The sequence below is a fragment of the Salvelinus alpinus genome, chromosome 21 (genome assembly GCF_045679555.1).
Source record: "Salvelinus alpinus chromosome 21, SLU_Salpinus.1, whole genome shotgun sequence".
In the NCBI taxonomy this organism is placed as follows: Eukaryota; Metazoa; Chordata; class Actinopteri; order Salmoniformes; family Salmonidae; genus Salvelinus; species Salvelinus alpinus.
Window position 1 is genome coordinate 7781377 of NC_092106.1, and position 19114 is coordinate 7800490.

The following is a 19114-nucleotide window of genomic DNA, read 5'->3' on the forward strand; positions in this document are numbered from 1 at the left end:
ATGCAGCATTCCATCACTCTCCTTCCTTGTCAAATAACCCTTACACAGCCTGGATGTGTGTTTTGGGTCATTGTCCTGTTGAAAACAAATTATAGTCCCACTAAGCGCAAACCAGATGGGATGGAGTAGTCATGCTGGTTAAGTGTGCTTTTAATTCTAAATAAATCACAGTGTCTCCAGCAAAGCACCCCCACACCATCACACCTCCTCCTCCATGATTCACAGTGGGAACTACACATGCAGAGAGCATCCGTTCACCTACTCTGTGTCTCACAAAGACTCAGCGGTTGGAACCAAAAATCTCAAATTAAGACTCATCAGACCTAAGGACAGATTTTCGCCGGTCTAATGACCATTGTTCGTGTTTCTTGGCCCAAACAAGTCTTCTTCTTATTGGTTTCTTTTACTTGTGGATTCTTTGCAGCAATTTGACCATGAAGTCCTGATTCACGCAGTCTCCTCTGAACAGTTGATGTTGAGACCTGTCTCTTACTTGAAGTCTGAAGCATTTATTTGGGCTACAATTTCTGAGGCTGGTAACTCAAATGAACTTATGCTCTACAGCAGAGGTTACTCTGGGTCTTCCTTTCCTATGGTGGTCCTCATGAGAGACAGTTTCATCATAGTGCTTGATGGTTTTTGCGACTGCACTTAAAGAAACTTTACATTTTATTTTCCGGATATACTGACCTTCATGTTTTAATTAAACTAATGATATACTGTCATTTCTCTTTGCTTATTTGAGCTGTTCTTGCAATAATATGGACTTGGTCTTTTACCAAATAGGGCTACCTTCTGTATATCACCCCTACCTTGTCACAACACAACTGATTGTCTCCAATACATTAAGAAGAAAATAAATTCCACAAATGTTCCTTTAACAAGGCACACCTGTTAATTGAAATGCATTCCAGGTGACTCTCTCATGAATCTGGTTGAGAGAATGCCAAGAGTGTGCAAATCTGTTATCAATATATTTTGATTTGTTGAACACCTTTTGGTAACTACATAATACCATATATGTTATTTCATAGTTTTGATGTCTTCACTATTACTCTACAATGTAGAAAATAGTAAAAATAAACAAAAACCCTTGAATGAGTAGGTGTGTCCAAACTTTTGACTGGTACTATATGTGTCAAGGGGTTGTAAGGAACCATTTCTTGTCCCAATCTGTATAAAGAATAACTTATAGTACAACATAAATATCTAGCTCACGCAGTCAGCACCAATGTTGAGTAGAGCCAGTCTATTACTATAGCTACAGTTGAAGTCGGACGTTTACATACTCCTTAGCCAAATACATTTAAACTCAGTTTTTCACAATTCCTGACATTTAGTCCTATAAAAATTCACTGTCTTAGGTCAGTTAGGATCACCATTTTATTTTAAGAATGTGAAATGTCAGAATAATAGTAGAGAGAATGATTTATTTCAGCTTTTATTTCTTTCATCACATTCCTAGTGGTTCAGAAGTTTACATACACTCAATAAGTATTTGGTAGCATTGCCCTTAAATTGTTTAACTTGGGTCAAACGTTTCGGGTAGCCTTCCACAAGCTTCCCACAATAAGTTGGGTGAATGTTGGCCCATTCCTCCTGACAGAGCTTGTGTAACTGAGTCAGGTTTGTAGGCCTCCTTGCTCGCACACACTTTTTCAGTTCTCTTTCGCACCAAAGTATGTTCATCTCTAGGAGACAGAACGCATCTCCTTCCTTAGCTGTATGACGGCTGCGTGGTCCCATGGTGTTTATACTTGCGTACTATTGTTTGTACAGATGAATGTGGTACCTTCAGGCGTTTGGAAATTTCTCCCAGGTATGAACCAGACGTGTGGAGGTCTACAATTATTTTTCTGAGGTTTTGGCTGATTTCTTTTGATTTACCCATGATGTCAAGCAAAGAGGCACTGAGTTTGAAGGTAGGCCTTGAAATAGATCCACAGGTACACCTCCAATTGACTCAAATGATGTCAACTAGCCAATCAGAAGCTTCTAAAGCCATGACATCATTTTCTGGAATTTTCAAAGCTGTTTAAAGGCACAGTCAACTTAGTGTATGTAAATTTCTGACCCACTGGAATTGTGATACAGGGAATTATAAGTGAAATAATCTGTCTGGAAACAATTGTTGGAAAAATTACTTTCGTTATGCACAAAGTAGATATCTTAACCGACTGGCCAAAACTATAGTTTGTCAACAAGAAATTGTGTTTAAAAAATGAGTTTTAATGACTCCAACTGTAGGTATGCTACCGAGTGTAACATCACTTTCAAGAATGAAATGTACCGTTTCACAGACGGACTTCTCCAGTTAGCTGATAAGTGCAGATTTCCTCTATGACCATTGCCAACATTTGCAGAAGTGAACATGACAAAAGTACTGTTATCGACCCAAAAAATGAATTACTCAAGAAATCCAATAGACAAGGCCTTTTACCATCACTTCTGTCTCACATTCCATCGACTGGAAACCAGTACTGTCTGTGGTGGGGGAAAAAAAGAAATGGTAAAATATATGGTGTATGCGAAAGAGTCCAAAAGAGGGTTTCCTGACTGAAATACGTATAAGGGTGACATTTTCAAACTCACTTTAACTCACAGAGTGACTGATGTTAACATTTAATTTCTTCTGGGAACATCTGCACCTCGATGTTCCACTGTATTAATGACAGTGAAATCATTCGATCTCTTGCCATGAGGAAATAGTGATGATTACTCCATTTTATGATGTATGTAATAACAGCAAAATGATGATTTAGCACAATGGCAAACAGTCATTACTCTCATGGCACACATCTCCCAGCAAGCCTTTAGGAGGACTTTGGGATAGCTATAAACAGCCATGAAAGCCAGGCTTTAGCACTTTCAATAAGACATCCAACTCACGCAAAGCATTCCGTTGGTTAAATGCCTGACCTGGATCAGATTCACTGCACCAGATGGTGAAAACCACCACAAGAGATTCTGTGCAAATTGCAGTGTTGAAATTCATGTCGGCTTTGAGGGTCAGGGGGAAAAACATAAAAAGAAGTCAGTGGAATTGAGTTGGCAGAATTTAAAGCCTACTAGGTGGGGGAGAGAGACTAACTCTGATGCTGAATATCTCTATATGGGGAAGGCTGTAGGACAGGTGGGGTAATATATATAAAGGGCTGGACGCTATGGGATGATTCAAACCTAATTTATTTTTACTTCTGGGATCCCTTTCTCCCTCTAAAGTAATTTGGATTGACTGCTATTGTGCTACAACCACCAGGTAACAAGTTATTGGCTTTGTGGTGCCATGAAGCAGAGATAGGCGAGGCGGGGATAGGGTGTGGGTGTAGAGTACTAGGTTTGAATAGGGGGAATACAAGAGGAGAGAAGTAGGTGTAACAGACGGTAAATCATCAGCCACAAACAGGCCTGTTAGTCTCTAGGGAATGAATCCACTTTTATATTTTATTAGAAAAATTTCACACACCATAAAAATTACATGTACAAAACTATAAGATTTGGAATTGCGTTATGTACAGATACAAAAGATAAAGCCAAATTAAAAAGTGACGGAGAACACAGAAGAAGGTGAGTCCCCAGGTCTGAGCGTTTTGTCTGAGTCTGCCTGTTTGATTCCGTTCTCACTGGGTTCGGCTCAAAGGTGAAAAAAAAAACGCAACACAGGGTGATGAAGACCATGGTGACGAAGAGGTGGTGGTGATGCACAGACATGCGGTTCAGTTTGCTTAGTCCCTGTTAGTTCTTCCTCCTTTATATCCTTCTGTCCTCGGAGTCCGGATGGGGTAAACTCGGCCCATACCTGCAGAGAGAAGAGAGAGACAGCGAAATCAGTGAGGAATATGTTCTATTTTGCCCTTTCATCCGTTTACGATTGACCACACAAACAAGTCCACTTAATCCAGGTTGATCATTGAAAGGGCTTCATGAAGATCAGCCAACATTGTAGCCCCTGAAGTATGTTGATGATACTGTTTCTCCTTGACCAGGGTTCGAGTCATTGAATCCCTGCCAAACTAAGGCTTTATTTAATGAAACAGAGAACATTCAAACATTTCCATAATGACAATAGACCAAAGTACATCAGTTGAATAACCTGTGTGTCTAATACAAACACAGGAAGCTTCACAAACACTGGCAGCCATACGACCACCGTGCTTGGACAATGTCCTCTGTTTGGATCCGTGTCCTGCTCTACTGCTGTTTGATGCAAATGTAAATGACTGGCAGCCTCCCTCACAGCACTGGCCAAACCGTGGCGGGCCTGCCTACGTGGCCATGAAACGAAACAGGATTATAAAACAACAACCCTGTGCCATTAAACAGCCATTGAAGTGAACAGATGCTTTTCCAGTATAGTGCAAGATTACATTTGGGACTCCTCGGCCTTAGACTCATCCTCAATGTCTCACGCACTGTCCACAGAAGAGTGATAGGAGCTAAGCCGGTCAGCTCAGACAGCCCAGCCCTCACGGTAGCCTGACTAAGCCTCCCTCGGGTTGGGCATATCATGGCTCTGGATGCATGGCAGGTGGTGAGCTGAACACAAGCCTGGCAGACATTTTTAAATATAATACTTCGGCTTACATCTACATATGGAACTAGGCACGTTGACAAATGGTGCTGGATATAGGCTCTCTGGTGGACATGTATGGCACCTGGATATAGCTGACTAGCTGGCACTGCAGGTGGTTTGTATTGGAGAGGAGAAGAGAAGAGGCTGAACAGGTGCAAGAGCAAGAGCTACAACGATGGATGCCATTTTGGAAATGCTGATCCCTTGTGTCAAGCTAACATGTTTGACGCTGAAAGCCCTGAGTGGACTGAGGCCTATAAAGTGGAGGAGTTGAGAGGGTACTTATTTTTGCTTCTCAGTTGGCTGAATGTACTAGCATGATGTTTATGTCAAAAAAACACAACTGCATGAAAGTGTTTTCAGGCACTTTATGCTGACTTCACAAGGCAGAAATAGATTGTCCATTCGAAAACATAGGGGCCATTAGTCCTTCACCACAACCCATTCAAACAAACAATTTGCTTTTCAATAGCAAAGTGTACTGTAACACGTGACTTGAACAAAATACATTCTACAGTCACATTCAATACATGTTCGGGACTAGTCTATAGCGGGTATTATCCTGTGAAAAATGTATGGCTTTAAGTTGTGATGTAATCTGCTCCAGAACCTTAGTGACCATGGGCGTTCTCTGCCTCTCCCTCCCAGCGTGGGAGCATTGATAAATTCAGCTAGCGTCTACACAAAGCAGAACCTGCCCATCTGTACTACTGTCTTGTTGGCACAGCAGGAGAGTCTCTCTTAAAGCACAACCACATATTATGAAGTGCTTGGATTCAGCAAAAGTGCAGAAATATATAGTCCTGTATTTCCTTAACCACTTTAAAAGTTTACGTATCAAACCGAGTACAGGAGACCTATTTTTACACTGAACTATAGCATCATACTGTAGCTTACTTTCCATTAGATCTGCCACCTGCTGCAAATCATTCATGGTGTTGCATGACACACGATCTCTAGAAACGCTATTGACAGCGATTGTATGTGAAATAGCTTAATTTACAGCTATTTACAAACAAAGCATGTTTCACTATTGAGCATGAGTATGCACTATTGAGCTAAATATATGATCTTCTTCACCATCCAGGAGAAAGGATATTGGACCAGCATTGCTGTCTCAGGGTCACGGCATGGCGGCACTCCTGTCCTGAGAAAGTGTATTCCATGGAGGGGTCAGTGCGATACACATTGTCCGACTCTTATTTTGCAATGCTGATTATGATTCCCATCATCACATATTGACTATGCAATTAAATGTGGCCTGAGCAGCAGAAATCAATTGGGACCGGCTGTACTATGGAGTGAACACCTCCCCCGGGGCAATCACCCAATCATCATCTGATATGAATCACCTCAGTGTGTCTGCCACACAAATCTCTCTCTGAACGGCATCCACTGCGATCCTCTGCCGGCCAACCCATAAACTGTTCAGGGGGAGACCATAATTTATTCTCCATACCAACTTTCATCATCTCACCTTTTTACGTGGGATGTTGTTATTGCTGTTTCACATTGTCTGACTAGAGGGCGAGTGATAACATCAACAGTATTTTGCCCTTGGTTTTAGGTCTGCCTCTTAGTCACCAGAACCGGCAACGTCTGTTTAATAAAACCATAACTCTGGTATTGTGAATCTCAGTAGCCTCCTCTGCATTTGCCCTGCTCAGAAGAACATGATAAAGTGACAAAGTGAAAACAAATAGAGCCTACAACCTAATGTCCCCTGCCGCCTCGGTTCTGCCCCATGATATCTGAGTCGAACATCATTCGGTCTCCCAAAAAAACAACAAAGAACTTGTTTGCATAATGTCTGCATAGTGATGCCATAGTTGAGCTTTCAGACAGTTCAGCATATACCATTTAGCCCGCTGTTCTTGACTTCCATTCGTGGGGAGACCTCTGTGATCTCACTCAAAACAACCTGTTTATTGATGCCAGGGACCTGTGATCATCACGCGCCATGCCGCTGCTGATACATTGGGTAACATGCTCATCGCTGCGTCATCAGCATGGAGCAATGATTAGCCACGTAGCTATCCTCTAATTGCCAGAGAAATGAGGCTGGAGACTTGACAAAACATAATGCTAAGTGTGGGAGGATTGGAAGATGGGCGCCATCAAGCCATCATTGATTTCTCCAAGGCCTATTTTAGCAAAATGTTGATAGCAACCTAAAACTAGTTGTGATCTCAATCCGTGATGAATTTTGATTGTTGTTGTGATCATTTTTTTTGTTGTCTCCAGAGCAATAAGGATCATAGAACACGTAGCTAGAAAATACAACTTTAAGGAGAGGCAGAAAAACGGCAACCCCTAACTCAATTCTGTTCTCGCTCAATACAAACGCGAAGAGACAAGAATGGAATTGCCACTCGGTATACAAACATATTTTTCTGGGCGCAGACGGGCTGTGTGACAAAAAGAAACAGAATCAATGCCTTTGCCATTGTTTGGAATTAGTGCGGAGTTTAAATTGAGCTGCAGTGTGCCCCGAGGCCCAGTGCCTCACACACACAGAAAGCAGAAACTACGGCCTCGATCAAAGCAAACACACAGCAACGGCAATAAAGAAAGCTGCAAAATTAGCAAAATAAATTCCTCTGCTGACATTTGCCGGCCTCTTGGTACAGTAGTAATTAATTACATTTGGCAGTGGTTGTGGTTATGTAAGCATCATCTGCTTTTTGTTTGTGTGGTCTTTTTTTGTAGGATGGACTCTTGTGTAAATCTGAGAGGCATGATGTTCTCACAAAACACACACACACACACACACACACACACACACACACACACACACACACACACACACACACACACACACACACACACATGCATGTAGGAAAACACACACAGCCCGCACACCTATCCTACAGATTGTCTCTACATCTCCCTTGCTTGAATAGCAAACACTAACTATGAAATTACACCAGCAGCAGGGTTACGATCCTTTTACATTGGTTCTGTTTTCCAATCCTCGTGTTATTTTGTGAGACAGAATATTCACGACACCAGGCTCTTTGAACACACACATCTATCTTCGCCTCATCTCATCTCTTTCAAGTCTAACCTGAAACCAGTCTAATTTCTCAAACTCCTGCTTGATGGTGAGATATGGGTTGATCAATAGTGATTTCATGGCCCAGGCCTTGGCGCTGACGGCCGACTGAGCCTTTCCATTTGTCCCTGTCCACTCGGGGAATGGTGAGGGCTAAGAAGAATGGGGTCCCCTGATTTCACACATCACTACACCTCAACCCTCTCCACATTAATATCCAACAAAGAACACAAAACAAAAGCACCTGTCCACCCGCCACTGACATTTTATTAATCAGACAGGCACAACATTAGTTTTCTGATAAAATATATTAAGGGTGAGTTTACTCTCAACTATCAAAGGCTAAAGCCATCCGAGTAAGAGTATGATGAAACTATTTGTTAGGACATACAGCGATGCTCCAGAACTGTCCTGCTCATTTTAGCCTCCCTTCTCGACACGCTTCTGTGCTCTCAGATGTTAGCAGGTAAAAGAAATACTTCACAGGGGAATTGATGGCAAGGTTAACGTCTGAGGCGAGAACTAGCTGCTATTATCAATTATGCATACCTCCCTTGCTTGGTTTCAGGAAGCCGATACGTAATAGCAGAGGCCCTTTCACTGCAACATCCCTCCTCTCCATCACACGATAGGGCCAGATCACTGTGTAATCACTTTGTTGTACAAATTGTAGAAGTGCCATCACAGAGACACAAGCCTGTCTGAACACACGGTGGGCGAGGGTAAGAAATCAACTTCAATGAGTTGTGGGATCAAACGTTAATGGGATTCATCTGTGGTTGACTGTACAATGGTATACTATGACCACTGCAGTGATCTAAGATAACATAGACCTAAGCTATGACAAGATGACTGGATAAATCTCTAGAAAGCACAGTCCTATCTTTGATGTGAGAATAAGCAAGTATGATCTCGTAAGGCGTCCCGGAAATGACTAACCACATGCATGTCCTTCAAGAAACGTATGTATTGACTTAAGTAAACAAAACGTTTCGAGTCAGGAAAGCCAAACACAAAAAGCACACCATTACCCTAATGAACACAGCCATAGCTGCACTCAGCATGGAACTCTACTGGTTGGTTTACTAAACATGCTACGGTAAAGCTGAGCTTGTGGCTGTCTAGATCTCTGCTGTTAGTTGTTGTTTTCAATCTTACCTGCGACCTGCCCTTTTGGAACTGCGAGGAGTAACAGCATAACCTACGTTGCTACCATGACAAAGACCAAAGCTGGCAGGAGTGCTGTTGAGGACAGCGGTGTCTTTCTATCACAGGTGAAGGATCTTTTAAACAAACAAACAAACAAATATATATATATATATATATATATATGTGCTACAAGCAGTTTTTACAACAACAACAAAATAGCTTCAAGTGTTATGTCCAAACACCGGTGGAGTCAACTAATAAAATCATGGACGACTTGATCAGAGAGGTCCAGGATCTGAAGAACAGTTTGCAGTTCTCCCAGGGTCAGCTCGGTGAGTTTAAACAGGAGAACGGCAAGATGACAACAATCTGTAAGTCATTGAGAGAGGACATCAGTTCTGTGTGTGAATCATGATAACAATGACAGAGAAATCAGATTATCTCGAGGGACAATCAAGGCGTACAAACATGGTTATGGACAGAAATGCAGAATCTCCACATGAGACCTGGATGAAGTCTAAGGACAATGTGAGGGAAATTCTCTGAGAAACTGAATATGGACCACAGGAAGATTGAGGTCCAGGTGACAGGCTCAGGCCGATAGTGGTCAAGTTCCTGAAGTTCAAGGACAAGGTAGCTGTTCTGGAAAGAGTCAAGAACTTGAGAGAAACGTATATCTTCCTCAACAAGAACAATCCTGAAGCTGTGCGCCAGAAGAGGAAAGAACTTATCCCAACCATGAAAGGTTTCAGACCGCGTGGGAACATTGCTTACATCTGCTATGACAGGCTCATTGTCCACCCTCCCTCCCAAATGCCTGGAAGGGATGATAGAGCCAAACCTACGGGTTTGTGGCTTCAACCCCGCAGCACACACACACCAACTTATTAATGGACTGCCGAATGTTATTTTGTGCATATCACGTCTATTTCTGATAAGCTACCCAGGAAAGGGCCGGAAAATAGACAATTTTAATATATGTAGCCTTAGAAATAAGGTTAATTAAATCAATAACTTGCTAACATCAGATAATGTTAATACATTAGTCATTTCTGAGACTCACTTAGATAATTAATTTGATGATACAGCAGTAGCAATACAAGAATAACACCTATGGAAGCGACAGGAATGCTTACGGGGGAGGTGTTGCTGTATATATTCAAAGCCATATCAAGTGTTATTGAAGTGTTGTGGTTGCAGGTTCACCTGGAACATCTAAAGCATTTTCTTTTGGGGTGTTGCTAAAGGCCACTAAGTGCTAACAGTCTGTATCTAAATAATATGTGTGAAACGCTTGGTAGTGTATGTGACGTAAACAGAGAGGTCTACTTTCTTGGGGACCTGAATATTGGATGGTTGTTATCAAGCTGTCCGCTCAAGAGGAAGCTCCTCACTGTAACCAGTGCCTGTAATCTGGTTCAGATTATTAATCAACCTACCAGGGTGTTTTCAAACACTACAGGCACAAGATCATCCACATGTATCGATCACATTTTTACGAATACTCTAGAACTTCGTTCTAAAGCTGTATCCCTACCCTTTGGATGCAATGATCACAATATAGTGGCTATATCCAGGAAAGCCAAGGTTCCAACAGTTGGGTCTAAAATAGTGTATAAAATCATACAAAATGTTTTGCTGTGACTCTTATGTGGATGAGGTTAAAAATATTTGTTGGTCTAATGTGATTAATAAGGAGCATTCAGGCACGGCACTTGATGAATTTGCTTCTTCCAATTATTAATTAACATGCACCTGTTTGATGAGGAGTTGACAAACCGTATGGTTGAAAGAGATCGGGCGAAAGGAGTGGCTAATAAGTCTGGCTGCACATCTGACTGGCTGACTTACTGCAAATTAATAAATGATGTGACTAAACTCAATAAAAAGAAGAAGAAACTGTATTATGAAGTCAAGATCAATGATATAAAAAATGATGATTTTTTGGGGGGAGGGGGCAGAAAGGCTAATTCAACAAAAATGTTCATTGAATCAGATTATTTTAATGATTACTTCATTGTCAAAGTGGGCAAATATATACAGGAAATGCCAACAACTAACAGTGTGCCATTGTACTAATAATGAAAGAAAATAATTACAAGTTTGAATTTTGTAAAGTTATTGTGGGAGAGGTGGAAAAATTATTGTTATCAATCAATAATGACACACCTGGCATTGACAACTTAGATGGAAAGCTACTTAGGATGGTAGCTGACTCTATAGCCACTCCTATCTGGCATATCTTTAATTGCAGCCTAGAGGAAAGTCTTTGTCCTTAGGCCTGGAGGGAAGCCACAGTTATTCCGTTACCCAAGAGTGGAAAGCGGCCTATACTGGTTCTAACAGTATGTCCTATCAGCTTGCTGCCAGCTCTTAGCAAATTGTGTTTGACCAAATACTTCTCTGTAAACAAATGAACAACAGACTTTCAGAATGCTTATAGAGAAGGGCAGTAAACATGTACTGCACTGATACAAATTACTCATGTTTGGTTGAAAGAAATTGATAACAAGACGATTGTGAGTGCTGTACTGTATTATTGACAAGAACCGGTAGTTGAGAAAACGTACAGTCGTGGCCAAAAGTTTTGAAAATGTCACAAATATTAATACCCACAAAGTTTGCTGCATCAGTGTCTTTACGCATTTTTGTCAGATGTTACTATGGAATGCTGAAGTATAATTACAAGCATTTCATAAGTGTCAAAGGCTTTTATTGACAATTACATGAAGTTGATGCAAAGAGTCAATATTTGCAGTGTTGACCCTTCTTTTTCAAGACCTCTGCAATCCACCCTGGCATGCTGTCAATTAACTTCTGGGCCACATCCTGACTGATGGCAGCCCATTCTTGCATAATCAATGCTTGGAGTATGTCAGAATTTGTGGGTTTTTGTTTGTCCACCCGCCTCTTGACGATTGACCACAAGGTCTCAATGGGATTAAGGTCTGGGGAGTTTACTGGCCATGGACCTAAAATATCGATGTTTTGTTCCCCTGAGCCACTTAGTTATCACTTTTGCCTTATGGCAAGGTCCTCCATCATGCTGGAAAAGGCATTGTTCGTCACCAAACTGTTCTTGGATGGTTGGGAGAATTTCCTCTCGGAGGATGTGTTGGTACCATTCTATATTCATGGCTGTGTTCTTAGGCAAAATTGTGAGTGAGCCCACTCCCTTGGCTGAGAAGCAACCCCACACATGAATGGTCTCAGGATGCTTTACTGTTGGTATGACACAGGACTGATGGTAGCACTCACCTTGTCTTCTCCGGACAAGCTTTTTTCCGGATGCCCAAAACAATCGGAAAGGGGATTCATCAGAGAAAATGACTTTACCCCAGTCCTCAGCAGTCCAATCCCTGTACCTTTTGCAGAATATCAGTCTGTTCCTGATGTTTTTCCTGGAGAGAAGTGGCTTCTTTGCTGCCCTTCTTGACACCAGGCTATCCTCCAAAAGTCTTCACCTCACTGTGCGTGCAGATGCACTCACACCTGCATACTGCCATTCCTGAGCAAGCTCTGTACTGGTGGTGCACCGATCCCGCAGCTGAATCAACTTTAGGAGACGGTCCTGGCGCTTGCTGGACTTTCTTGGGCGCCCTGAAGCCTTCTTCACAACAATTGAACCGCTCTCCTTGAAGTTTTTGATGATCCGATAAATGGTTGATTTAGGTGCAATATTACTGGCAGCAATATCCTTGCCTGTGAGGCCCTTTTTGTGCAAAGCAATGATGACGGCACGTGTTTCCTTGCAGGTAACCATGGCTGACAGAGGAAGAACAATGATTCCAACACCACCCTCCTTTTGAAGCTTCCAGTCTGTTATTCGAACTCAATCAGCATGACAGAGTGATCTCCAGCCTTGTCCTCGTCAACACTCACACCTGTGTTAAAGAGAGAATCACTGACATGTGGTCAGCTGGTCCTTTTGTGGCAGGGCTGAAATGCAGTGGAAATGTTTTTGGGGGGATTCAGTTCATGTGCGTGGCAAAGAGGGACTTTGCAATTAATTGCAATTCATCTGATCACTCTTCATAACATTCTGGAGTATATGCAAATTGCTATCATACAAACTGAGGCAGCAGACTTTGTTAAAATGAATAGTTGTGTCATTCTCAAAACTTTTGGCCACGACTGTACAGTACCAGTCAAAAGTTACCAGTTACCAGTACTGAGTCGAAGTGCAGGGGTATATGCAATTGAGGTCGATATGTATATACAGTTCCAGTCAAAATTTTGGACACACCTACTCATTCATGGGTTTTTCTTTATTTTCATTTACCAAATAAGTGTTAAACAAATCTAAATATATTTGAGATTCTTCAAAGTAGCCACCCTTTTCCTTGATGACAGCTTTGCACACTCTTAGCATTCTCTCCACCAGCTTCATGCTCCAGGAATTATTTTCCAACAGTCTTGAAGGAGTTCACACATATGCTGAAAAACCCTTGAATGAGTAGGTGTGTCCAAACATGCCACCAGGGGTCTTTTCACAAGCCCCAGGTTCAGAACAAATTCAAGGAAACGTACAGCATTATACAGAGCCATGAGTGCATAGAACTCCTTTCCATCTTATATAGCGCAAGTGAACGGCAAACCTGGTTTCAAAAAACAAATAAAGCAACACCTCATGGCACTACGCCTCTTCCCCATGTAACCTACTTGTTGTATGTATGTACTGACATGTATGTGTAACTGTCTTTCTTGTTATGGGTCGGACCCCAGTAAAACTAGCTGCCGTCATTGGCATCAGCCAATGGCCATCCTAATAAATGAATACATTTAAAAAAGAGTTGAAAGAGAAAGTAGGATTAGCTCCAGACAGATTTAGTGATGCGTCTAGGATTCTCTCCCACTGTGTTCCTCCATCAGTGTGTTCAGGACCTAATTGCGCTGATCGCTTACAAAATTTGATTCCTTAATTGCCTGTCTACCCATAATTATCTCCCGTCCGTTTAGCCAGGTTCTTAGTTAAGCCAGAGGAACCAGTGGAATGGGCAGGGAGGAGACGGGGGGGAGATGGGAGGCAAACATGAGATGTCTCTGGGAGAAAGATTGGGTTGGAGTGGTTTTCCTCCTCCAGAATAACCACATGTTACACTCAAACACCCTCCTTCTCCTGTCTGTAACCACAAGCTAATCAGACTGGAACTGTCTGGATCTTCTAACATGGTTGGCTAAATACAACACAGAACACACTCTCACACACAACCCTAAATTAGCTTTCTGATTTGAGTTTCATTTTTTATCACCCTCCTTCATCTCAGAGCTACAGTGCCTTGCAAAAGTATTCATCCCCCTTGGCGTTTTTCCTATTTTGTTGCATTACAACCTGTAGTTTAAATGGATTTTTATTTGGATTTCATGTAATGGACATACAGAAAATAGTCAAAATTGGTGAAATAAAAAAATTGTTTTTAAATAATGGAAAAGTGGTGCATTTATATGTATTCACCCCTTTGCTATGAAGCCCCTAAATAAGATCTGGTGCCACCAATTACCTTCAGGAGTCACATAATTAGTTAAAAAAAAGTCCACCTGTGTGCAATCTAAGTGTCACATGGTCTGTCACAAGATCTCAGTGTACCTGTTCTGAAAGGCCCTAGAGTCTGCAACACCACTAAGCAAGAGGCACCACCAAGCAAATGACACCATGAAAACCAAGGAGCTCTCCAAACAGTTGTGGAGAAGTACAGATCAGGGTTGGGTTATAAAAAAATATCCAAAACTTTGAACATTCCACGGAGCACCATTAAATCCATTATCAAACAATGGAAAGAATATGGCACCACAACAAACCTGCCAAGAGAGGGCCACCCACCAAAACTTAGGGACCAGGCAAGGAGGCCATTAATCAGAGAGGCAACAAAGAGACCAAAGATAACCCTGAAGGAGCTGCAAAGCTCCACAGCAGAGATTGGAGTATCTGTCCAGAGGACCACTTTAAGCCATACACTCCACAGAGCTGGGCTTTACGGAAGAGTGGCCATAAAAAAGCAATTTCTTAAAGAAAGAAATAAGCAAACACGTTTGGTGTTCACCAAAAGGCATGTGGGAAACTACCCAAAAATATGGAAGAAGGTACTCCGGTCAGATGAGACCAAAATTGTGCTTTTTGGCAATCAAGGAAAATGCTATGTCTGGCGCAAACCCAACACCTCTCATCACCCCACATCCCCACAGCATGATGCTGTGGGGATGTTTTTCATCGGCAGGCACTGGGAAACTGGTCAGAATTGAAGGAATGATGGATGGCACTAAATACACAGATATTCTTAAGGGAAACCTGTTTCAGTCTTCCAGAGATTTGAGACTGGGACGGAGATTCACCTTCCAGCAGGACAATGGCCCTAGGCATACTGCTAAAGCAACACTTGAGTGGTTTAAGGGGAAACATTTAAATGTCTTGGAAGGGCCTAGTCAAAGCCCGGAACTCAATCCAATTGAGAATCTGTGGTATGATTTAAAGATTGCTGTACACCAGCGGAACCCATCCAAGGTGCTGGAGCAGTTTTGCCTTGAAGAATGGGCAAAATCCCAGTGGCTAGATGTGCCAAGCTTATAGAGACATACCCCAAGGTGGCTCTACAAAGTATTGACTTTGGGGTGGGGGTGAATAGTTATGCATGCTCAAGTTTTCAGTTTCTTTGTCTTATTTCTTGTTTGTTTCACAAAAAAAAGATTTTGCATTTTCAAAGTGGTAGGCATGTTGTGTAATCAAATGATACAAACTTCCCCCAAAAATACATTTTAATTCCAGGTTGTAAGGCAACAAAATAGGAAAAATGCCAAGGGGGGTGAATACTTTCGCAAGCCACTGTATCTGTGGCTGGCTTGATTGAAATATATGGTCAACTTGGTTAAATCATGAATAAGTCCTGGGGGGTTTGCTGACCTTGTGACCCGACCAGGGAGTGTTTCCTGGTCAACCCACATAGAGTACATGATCCTGTGTACACTCACCTTAGGCTGGGTCCCCATCCTGAGTCTGAAGACAGTCAGGTAAAGTAAGGTACAGTATGAGCAGGTCCAGGAATAGATCCAGGTGCATGAACAGGTCCAGGTATTGGCAAGTCCTGGTCCAAGTACAGGTCCAGGAACAGTAGTAGTGCTGTGGTAATGACAGCGGATACACAGACAGTCAGCCACAAAGGGATACAAGGCAATACGTTTCAAAAGCCACCGGCGAGGCCTTTGGCCCATCTAGTTCCACTCCCATAGATTATGATGGTGAATTGAGTCCTTATTGAGTCCATCTAGGTGTGTTTTCATGGAAGGGTCCATGGATACAGTGTGAACTCCGGGGTCGCAAGGAGGAAGTCCGACAGAAGTCCTAAAAATGTTCCTGATTTATAATCTAATCTCCTTGATTCCTGGAACCCTGGAATATTCTGAAAAACATAAACATGAGTGATGGTTACTGATTGAGTTGAATGCATGACATTAATCACAACTGATCATGAAAAAATTTGCAATTGTTTGAATGGTAATTTGACTTATAATGATGATTTTGACTGGTTAGTGGATCAGATGTGTTTGTTTGTAATTGCCACTGTGCTATGATCGGTCTTGTATTGCCGCTACAGTGTGTTGGTGTAGGACGAAAATGTAAGTAATTGTAATTCATGTTTTTTGCATTATGTTGTTTGGATGTCTGCTGCTATCAAAGTGCAGCACTGAGTGTTAAGGGTGTGTCCTCTGCAATTAGTCTCGCTGAATATGGCATATGTGTGGGAACAGACTCCTGAGGGAGGTCTCTGGCAGTAACGTGGCTAGTAATATGTTAGCTCTGACTAAGTGATATTTTCTCCCTGACACGGCCATCTCTCCGTCTCAGTTTGTATCTATTCATCTATCTTACACTAAAGACCCCCCCTCTCTCATCTTCTTCTCTCAAGTAGATTAATGGAGAGGAACAGGGAAAGAAGGGCACCATTACTCTTGGAGGTTGATGGCTGCTCCTCACCGAGAAGCAGAAGGAGTCATCAAATTTTAAAGTCGCTCCAGTCTCTGTGAGCCCTCTTGTCGTCGTCGGCAGCCGCGGGCGCCGGCGTGTCTGGTGGAAGAGACAAATAGAGGTGAGAGATGAGGCGGGTAGAGTTAGTGACAGCCAGGCTGGACGCGGCGCAGTGCATCCCTCACCCTTCGTCTCAGGGACACAGCACTCGGGAGCCTGCGGACATGGCCGTGGGAATGTGATTCATGGCCCGGTATCATCTGTACCAAATTGGCACAGTTTTGTCTCACACAGGGGAGCTACACAGGTTTTTGGCACAGATCTGATATGGGATCCGGCAAAGTGACTCCGATCTCATGGTAGCCTTGCACTTACTGGTTGTGTGTCGCATATGATTCTACTGGTGAAAGTAAATGATCATTACAGAATGTAAATGTATAGAGTGATTGTTCACTGCAGCACCTTTTGGGAATTCATTATCTGCATTGCAGTGCAAAGTGTGCATTACACAGCAATGACTGTGAGAATGTGGTTGGCTACAAAGGTTTTGGTCAGGTTCAAGGGCAGCCAAACTCAACCGTTTTCGTTGACAAATTATCCTCAGTCTAGATTGATCATTTTGGTTCATTATGTCCCTTAATTTCAACCAAAATGTATTTTGCAGCTGCACTGAGTGATTGACGCTATTGAAAGAGAGGGCCTGTCTCTCCCTGACCCTGATTTAATTCACCGTATTGATTTAGTGATTTACAATGCTAAATCCATGGCCATTCATTCAGAAAGTGCAATTATCCAATTGGAACATTGTATCCAAGCTTCTCACTCTGGAGAGGCTCTTTAAAATATACTTGTCTGTGGCCCATTGAGTCAGTAGAATAGCACAATTACATGTCTCAGAATTGGCGTTTTATGTGCTGCAATGAGGTGTGCTGGGTTGGGCTATGCAATGGACTCATGTTCAGTGGCAGAGCTCTAACTACCGATACCTACTGTAGGTCACAGAAGGAATAAAAATGAATTACAAGCCAGATGTTTCAGACATGCCATAGAGATACCACATTGAAAACGGTAAAAAAATGGGGTCATTCACTGCCATTCTCTCTCATTAACCCCATTCACAACCATTTGTATTTGTCTCTATCGCTCAAATACTTACTTCCCCCCACATTCACATTGGCGGCCTCTTTGGGTGTGAGCGAAGCTCTCCTCTTCATCTCGATGGCAGTCCTGGAGTGACGCCTCTTACTAGGTGACAGCAGGTCCTCAGCAGTCATGTCTGATATCTGCACCGCCTTCTCACAGTCAACCACCAGCGCCATGGTGTTAGAGTCCTTTTGGGTGGCATTAGGCGATGCCGCTCCACTCACACCCCCTCCTCCCCCTGTCCCTGGCCCCCCTCCCACCCCAGCAAAGGCATGAGCCTGTTGCTCCTCCTGGCTCTCTGTAACTTTAGACCCAGAGTGGGACACCTGTCCCCCAGCCTGTCCTCCGTTGGTCTGCGCACAGATGTTGTCCAGGGTGCCCACCTTACCTGTGTCCATGCCCTGGTGGCTGTAGACCTTGTAGCGGATCATGAGGATGATGATGAAGACGAGCACGGAGGCCACGATGATGCCACCAATAATGATGATCATGGTGCCGCCCAGGAACTGGCTGTGGAGGGCCTGGCACTGGCTGTACTCGGTCTCTGTGATGAACTGGACGCAGCCCACCTGCCGCGTGGCCGTCAACGAGGTGATGCCGTCGTCGTAGACCGCCAGGACACACAGGTCGTACTCACGCCCTGACACCAGGTCACGAACCAGGAAGTCCTGACTGCTGGACGGGATCATTCTATTGATTAGAGAGAGGAACTTGTTTTAGGATTGATGACTGACACGATATATATACAGGAACAAATAATCTGTAGATATTTAGATATATTTTCAATTTTCAATTTCTGAGTAACAAAAAGTAGTGTAGATACTGGACTTGTCTAGAGGGCTATGTGAATCGATATGGATAGTTACTCGCTAAGACATACTTATCTTAAGAAATTGTTCCACAGTATTATAATAGTGTTATGGTACACCCCTTGGTTTGAGATGAGTGGTGCGATCAAACTGGTACAGCCCATTGGGCTCACGAGTGGGACCATCATAATGACAAACCTCAAAATCAATATTCAAGGGCCATAAAATGGATTTACCAGAAATGCATAACATGGAATATATTATGGATGAAAGTAATCCGTATAAGGGTCCCTTGTGGATTCTCTGAAATGTTGACTCTGCAGAGAGCTTGTGAGTTACATCCACAGTCAATCATCTAACCCTGGTCCAATGAGTTTGTAGAGAAAGACCATATTGAGATCAATGTCCATCCAAGGAGTAAAGCATGT

At 42.7% G+C, this 19114-nt stretch overlaps 1 protein-coding gene across 3 annotated transcripts in view; it reads right to left on the reverse strand.

Annotated features, from left to right (window-relative positions):
* Positions 1 to 3411: 3411 nt before the first annotated feature.
* LOC139547726 (leucine-rich repeat and fibronectin type III domain-containing protein 1-like protein) overlaps positions 3412 to 19114 on the reverse strand; it is a 119860-nt gene continuing 104157 nt past the window's right edge. Inside the window, exons 4-7 of one of the 3 annotated variants that reach the window (XM_071356746.1) lie at positions 17891 to 18567; positions 16744 to 16833; positions 15741 to 16168; positions 3412 to 3799 (exon numbers count right to left, since the gene is read on the reverse strand). In XM_071356746.1, coding sequence (XP_071212847.1) covers positions 16763 to 16833; positions 17891 to 18567 — 748 coding nt within the window. In that variant the 3' untranslated portion in view covers positions 3412 to 3799; positions 15741 to 16168; positions 16744 to 16762. Of the gene's footprint in view, positions 3800 to 15740; positions 16169 to 16710; positions 16834 to 17890; positions 18568 to 19114 lie in introns of all 3 variants that reach the window. The other 2 variants (XM_071356747.1, XM_071356748.1) reach the window with 2 other exon arrangements.